This window comes from Musca domestica, unplaced genomic scaffold (genome assembly GCF_030504385.1).
Source record: "Musca domestica strain aabys unplaced genomic scaffold, Musca_domestica.polishedcontigs.V.1.1 1, whole genome shotgun sequence".
Classification (NCBI taxonomy): domain Eukaryota; kingdom Metazoa; phylum Arthropoda; class Insecta; order Diptera; family Muscidae; genus Musca; species Musca domestica.
In genome coordinates this window covers 7664352-7671709 of record NW_026712114.1, presented here as the reverse complement: position 1 = coordinate 7671709, position 7358 = coordinate 7664352, and the positions used below count along the sequence as shown (strand labels likewise).

The window sequence follows — 7358 nt, the reverse complement described above, 5'->3', positions numbered from 1 at the left end:
TGCATAGTGTTGGTTAATGGAGTTGTACCAAGTCAAACACTCTACACACATACTCCTCATACAGTTAGGTCCGAGAATTCATCAAAAATCTAAATCTTACCGAAATGTCCGGATTTTAAACAAATTTTAGATTTAGCTGTACTTTGTGCAAGTTTATGCAAAATTCCCCTGCAAACCAATATTTTAGCAAATTTTACAAGGCCAAAGAGAAGAAATCTCAATATTCATTATATTATTGAAAAACTGTTTGCATCGATGTTAGCAATGTAGCCTGCCTAGACAATTTTCTGACATAGGATGAAGGAGCCATTACGAACTTTAAATACGAAATTTCAAAACAATTCCGGTGATTATTGCACCTAAAATCGTTAAAATACCGAATAAAGGGAGGTGTCCATATATGGGGGCTATACGAAGACCTGGACCTTCAGAGACAAGTTTTTGTCATAGACTGTAGTACCCATAACGAACTTTAAATACGACATTTGAGACGATTTCGGTAAAAACAATTCCGGAGGTACCGTTATATGGGGACTATACGAAGCCGTGGGCCTGCACACACAATTTTTTATACCCTCCACCATACTATAGAGGGTATATTAACTTTGTCATTCCGTTTGTAACTCCTCGAAATACTCATGTTAGACCCAACAAAGAATATAAATTCTAGATTCTAAGACCTAAGATAGATTCTAGATTCTAAGTCGACTTAGCGATTTCTGTCTGTCTGTTGTAATCACGATAATCTTTCGAACAAATCGAGATAGAAGGCTAAAATTTAGCACACATGTTTATTTTTCCAGTCGGCAGGTTAAGTTCGTACATGGGCCATGTAGATCCACGTTATCATATAGCTTCCATATAACGGTACCTCCCGATATTCGGTATTTTGATGACTTTAGCGACATTATTCACCGGAATTGTTTCAAATTTGGTATTTGAAATTCGTAACGGATACTACAGCCTATGACAGAAAATTGTCTGTGCAGGTCCAGGTCTTCGTATAGCTCCGATATAACGGTACCTCCCTAAATATTTGATGATTTTAGCTATATTATTCAACGTTTATTTCAAGTTTCGAATTTGAATATGGTAACGGCTTATGACAAACAATGCCTATGTAGGTCCAAGTCGTATAGACCCAATATAACGGCTATATTCGCTATTTTTAAGATTTTATTTTTTGAAAATTTCCAAATTCGTTCCAAATGATGGAGGGTATTTAAAGTTCGGCCCGGCCGAACTTACTGCTTTTTTACTTGTTTTAACTTTGTTTATCACAGCATTTTTTACAACCAGAGATCTTATTTGAATTATGAATTTATCGCCAACTCGGTCCAAAACATGTCACAAATTGGTAGGCATTGTTATTTAATTTATCAAGCTTTTTTTTCCAAACACATAATATTTTTTCAATGAATTAAATGATTTAACTTTACACATTCCACAGATAAATTGAGCAAAATCACTCTGTGTTCGTACATTTTCCGGGAGCTCCTTCGAATATGCATTCCAGCGTTAGATACATAAAATCTTCATGATTACCATTAACACTGTGCTCCTTATGATTCCCTAGGCAATCACGCACCAAATCCAACTCGCATTCTAAATGCAGACTTCTATAGAGACTATATGCCATACGTTCCGGTTCCAGATCCTCATCCGGCGAGTAAACATTTTGTCCATTGGCAATACAAAGCAAAAGGGATTTCATGTTGGGTGTATCGGTGAGCTTAAAATTGCGAATATCAGCTTTGGCTTCAGCACTGATGGGATATTGTTGCATACAATCCTTCTCGATGTCCGTGGGATTTTCTGGATACCAATCGGGCCGATTGGCAAGAACCTAGAATAATAGAATTTATTTGAGCATCAGTTTGAAATCAACTAAAATTGTGGCCATACTAAAACCCCAGAGAAGAATAGAAACACGATTATAATTTTATGCATTGTTGCTTCCAATAGCCGTTGAACTTGAAGTCTGTGTTGGTTTGGAAATTTCACGGTTGTTTTATAGTCGTTGGTGTTTTAAAGATAAATTGATTTAAATGTGTTAATTGTAGGAATTATAATATTTAATTAAATATTTTTTGAAAAAATTAGTGTGGTTTGACATGAGTATGTCTAACTGTTACATAATTATTAATAAGCATCCGAAAAATTTGATATTGTTGCTATGTAATTAAAACTTGTTACGAAATATTTGAATTAATAGTGAAAATAATTCTGCCTAAAGAATGAATTTAATAACAAGTGGGAATCCCAATGCGATAAATTTGGCAAAAAAAAAACTTCTAATGCTATGAATATTATGCTCATGTCTCAGCTATTAAACCTTCTATGAAAACATAACAAGTTAAAAAGCAGTCGGTTGGGCCGGGCCGAACTTTGAATACCCTCCACCATTTACAACGAATTAGGAAATAAAATCCTTAAAAAATTCTGTTAAAATTTTAAAAATTCCGAATATAGCTGTTAAATTGGTTTCTATACGACGTGGACCTACATAGGCATCGTTTGTCATAAGTCATTACTATATTCAAATTTGAAATAAACGGTGAATAATGTAGATAAAATCATCAAAAAATCGTATATAAGGAGGTAGCGTTATATCGGAGCTGTGCGAAGATCTGAACCAGCATAGACAATTTTCTGCCATAGGTTGTAGCATCCATGACGAACTTCAAATACGCGTCTCAAACAATTACGGTGGGTATTGTACCTAAACTCGTCAAAATACAGAATATTGGGAGGTACTGGTATGTGGGGCCCATACGAAGACCTGGACCAGCATAGAAAATTTTCTGTCACAGACTTTAGTTCCTATTACGAGCTCTAAATACGCAATTTGAAACTATTCCGGTGAATAAAAACACTAAAATCATCAAAATACCGAATATACGTAGGTACCGTTATATGGGGGCCATATGAAAACGTGGTCTTAACCTGCCTACTGGAAAAATAAACACATGTGCAAAATTTTAGCCTTCTATCTCAATTCGTTAGAAAGATAGCGTGATTACAACGGACAGACGGACAGACAGACAGACAAACGGACATGGCTAAATCGACTTAGAATTTTACGCTGATCAAGAATATATATACTTTGTGGCCCGACATGAGTATTTCGAGGAGTTACAAACGGAATGACAAAGTTAATATACCCTCCATAGTATGGTGGAGGGTATGAAAATGTTATAAAGTCAGTCGGCTTGTCAAGGGACCGTTTATGTCAATACAACACCAAAAAAAGTAAAATTTCTATTGTATTTTTGTCGGAATTTAGATTAGTCAAATTTACTTATGACAAGTATCTGTTCTAAGAGAGATGGGTGTAAGGGAATATAAATGGCAAAAATGGCGTGTACTGGAAATTTTCTGATATGTTGTAATTTAAATACATACTTATAAATATCAATGGCAGGAAAAGAAATGATTAGAACCAAATTGCTGAAATAAAATATAATTCAAAAATATGAATTCAAGAGGCAAGTTCAAAGGAGAACGATAAAAATCGTAGCAAGAAAACTAGCCAAGTCTAAATCTGGACTTTGTATGAAATTTAAACATTTATTTAAATTTTACCATTCGGAAGGGTTAAACAAAAATACGAATTCGAACATAGTCTACGTTTTATTGGATGTGTTCTAAATCAAAATATTACGACTGCTCAAAATTATGACTCTTTTGGGGCAAAATGCAGGTTTTATTCGAAAACTCAGTTTGCCTTAGATGTGATTTAATATCTCAAATATTGTCAGACGTACTGGGGATCTACAAAGTTTTGTAAAAAATCGGACACTAAATTATGGTTTTTGTGGGAAAGGTGTTTCTTACCTAGTTAGCCGATGTCATGCATTTGATCACCTGACTAAATGGTGATTGAATTATTACTTTTTGCAATATCGGAAAACGTATGAATTGCATAAGTTTATTTTTTTAAATGTAACTTTTTGGTCCAGGATGGCGGAAATATTGACATATGCAAATTTTGAAGGATGTAGGTGTTTTATTTTCATTTTATGATTTATGATGATTTAAATTTTGACCCTGTGTGAGGAAGTGTACCTATCTAAGCCCGACATAGATATTACAAGACCCCAAGTTTTACCTTTGAAAAGGGCTCTTATACAGGGTACGCCTTATAACGTTTTCTTTTTAAACTGTGGCAACACTACGTTCATGTGTGATTTCGCAGTGACCGAAAAATGGTTCGTGCGCTGAAAATATCGCAATATTCCATACGGTAAATTTTAAAAATTAACTCGGGGTAAAGCCATTGAAATTCCAAAAAGTGCAAAAATTTACACCGCAACAAAAGGAAAATAGACTCAAAAGAGCTAAAGAGTTGCTTCGCTTGGCCGAAAGAGGTGAACTTCCGAATTTTGTTTTCTCGGATGAGAAAAAATTCGTTTTCTAGCAGTTTGTAAACAAACAAACTGTTCGTGTTTACTTGCCAAAGAGGTGAGCTAAAAATGTGCACCTTCGGTTGGCCACAAGAACTCAAGCCAGGGTGATGGTGTGGGCCGCCATAACAGCCGATGGTCGCTCTCCGCTCGTGTTAATCGACCGTGGCATCAGACTAAAAAAATTTAATAAAAATATTCTGGAGGGAATATTAAAACCTTGGGCAAGCAAACATTTTGGCCGCAGACCTTGGATATTCCAACAGGACTCAGCACCATCACCCTCAGCAAATGAGGTTCCTCGCATCATTTCCAGCGCACAATGGCCACCAAAATCTCCGGACACCATTCCGTTGGACTATTGTGTCTGAAATATTTTCGAAAGCAAGGTTGGCACTAAAGTGTCGATCAACTCAGAGCAACATTCGGGCAGCGTGTGACGGTTTCATTGGCCTTAATTCGTGCCTTATTTTAAAATTTGATGCTATTTCCGACATTTTTCGCGTTTATTCAATAAAATGTAAAAAAAAATAAAATTATGGCGTTTTTTTATTTAACCCTGTATTGCTGTGAGTACTTTAAGTTCCTCCAAAATCAAAAATATTGTAACTCCATGTAAAAATATTGTTGGAATAATAAAAATTGATATTCTAGGATAATATTTACAATTCTAATGCTAAAATTTCTTGTATCCAGGTTTTCGATTTTTTCATGGTTTGGGTCGAATAAATGAACTGTGAAAAATTTCATCTAAATACGACAATAAATGCGACCTGTATCTTGTATACAAAATTACATGGACAGGGGGACGGACATTTTTAAATCGATTCACAATGGGATTTAGTGGAGATCATCAAAAGGAATTATGGGATAATCTTGGTTCCTGCTGCATGTTACAACAAGTAAAAAAGGTGTAAGTTCGGCCGGGCCGAACTTTTAATAACCTCCACCATTTGGTACAAATTTGACAAATTTCCAAAAATAAAATAAAATAAAATCCGTTAAAAATTCTGTTAAAATCTTAAAATACCGAATGCCTATACGACGACGTGGACCTGCATAGGCTACTTTTGTCATAAGTTATTACAATATTTTAATTCGAAACTTGAAGAAAAATCCCTTTATAATGTAGCTAAAATCATCAAAACACCGAATATAGGGGGTACCGTTATATGGGGGCTATACGAAGACGTGGACCTGCACAGACAATTTTCTGGCATGAGCTAAAGTATCCATTACGAACTTCACATGCGAAATTTTAAACAATCTCGGTAAATAATGTCGCTAAAATCATCAAAATACCGAATATCGGGGGGTACCGTATATGGGGGCTATACGAAGACGTGGACCTCCATGGCCCATTTTCTGTTTTATACTACAGCATCTATTACGAACTTCAAATGCCAACTTTGAAACGATTCCGGTAAATTATGTCGGTAAAATCATCAAAATACCGAATATAGGGGGGTATGGTATATGGGGGCTATATGATAACTTAGACCTACATGGCCCATTTACGAACTTAACCTGCCTACTGGCAAAGTATGCATGTGTGCAAAATTTTAGCCTTCTATCTCAAGGATATATAAAAATCCTCCCAAAATTGACTATCATATAATGGCAGCACTCCAATTATGAGTATTGTGAAGCTCCTCTTTTGACCAAAATATTTCAATATTCCCATATGGCATATATCGCCAATGTAGGAAAAACATTGTGTGCTAAGGTCAAAAGTTCAGTTTTAATAAAATGCATAACAAATGATTATGAATTTGATTAATAGAAGATAAGGACTACGCGGCTCAATTTTATTTCAGTTACACCAGAACAGACACAAATGATAAGAGCTGGCTATAAATGAAAATGTAACGCATAAGAAACGTTAGTTTCCTTGCAATCTTGTCGATCGTTACAATAACAACGCGGAAAATATAATTAAAATGAATAAATTAAGTTTTTTTCTAATCATTTGCTGTTTCGCAATGGTAAGAAATCAAGGAAACAACACTGCAAATAATAAAAAACAATTCCCTTGCAGACTTTTGCCGAGCGCCCCGATTGGTATCCCAAAGATGAACTAGCAGTGGAAGCCAAATGTCGAGAGGAAAACTCCATTAGCCCAGAACTCATGACAAAAATATGGTCCAGTAAAATTGAAGATACTCCACAAGTTCGAAAATATGTAATGTGCCTAGGCCACAATAAGAATTTTTACAATTCCGAAATAGGCTTTAAAGCTGACCGTTTATTGGTGATAATGAAAGAAAGAGCAAATATGGATTGTAAGCCAGGATTTGTTGAAGGATGCGCAGAGGAGGGCAAAGATATAGAACCTGAAGATGCCATGCTCTTCAAAATAATAAGATGTGTTATTGTTGGTGGAGAAGAAAATTGTAAGAAGGCTGAATAATAACAATAAAAATATAATTAAATTGAAAATGGATTTTGTAGCTAAGAAAACAAAAATTCCTTCGACCATTATGGTCGAAGCCGCTACCGAAAATTAAATGGAATATTCAGCGAATTAAGTTTAATATGATTGCTTCGTCAGATCAGACACCCGAATAAACTGTTTAGAAAATAAAGAGCTTCCCACATGATTATACTCTACATCACACTGGAAACAGGATTACGTTATTGTACATTCAGAGTCGATTTATCGATGTCCGTCCGTCTGTCTGTCCATATATTTTTGTAAACAAAGTACAGGTTGCATTTATTGTCCGATCGAATTGAAAATTTTCAAAAACCATTTTTTTGGCCTAAGGTTTGCTTTTGAAATGACTTCAATCGGTCTATAATTTAGATATAACTCTCATATAAATGGATTTTGGGACATACACGGAATTCAGCATAGAAGAAGTGCATTAAATTTGATGAAAATCGTTACAGGTGTAACTATAGATTTCAAATAAAAGTTTCGAGCGATTTCGTGTTTATGCTCTCACATCC

The 7358-nt window shown here is 35.2% G+C and overlaps 1 protein-coding gene across 1 annotated transcript; it reads left to right on the top strand.

Moving 5' to 3' along the window:
• Positions 1-6280: 6280 nt before the first annotated feature.
• LOC131801978 (uncharacterized) lies at positions 6281-7016 on the top strand. The gene is made up of 2 exons (XM_059121194.1): positions 6281-6391; positions 6445-7016. The coding sequence occupies exons 1-2, from the start codon at positions 6347-6349 to the stop codon at positions 6814-6816; spliced, it is 417 nt and encodes a 138-aa protein (XP_058977177.1). The 5' UTR covers positions 6281-6346; the 3' UTR covers positions 6817-7016.
• The last annotated feature ends 342 nt before the right edge of the window (positions 7017-7358 follow it).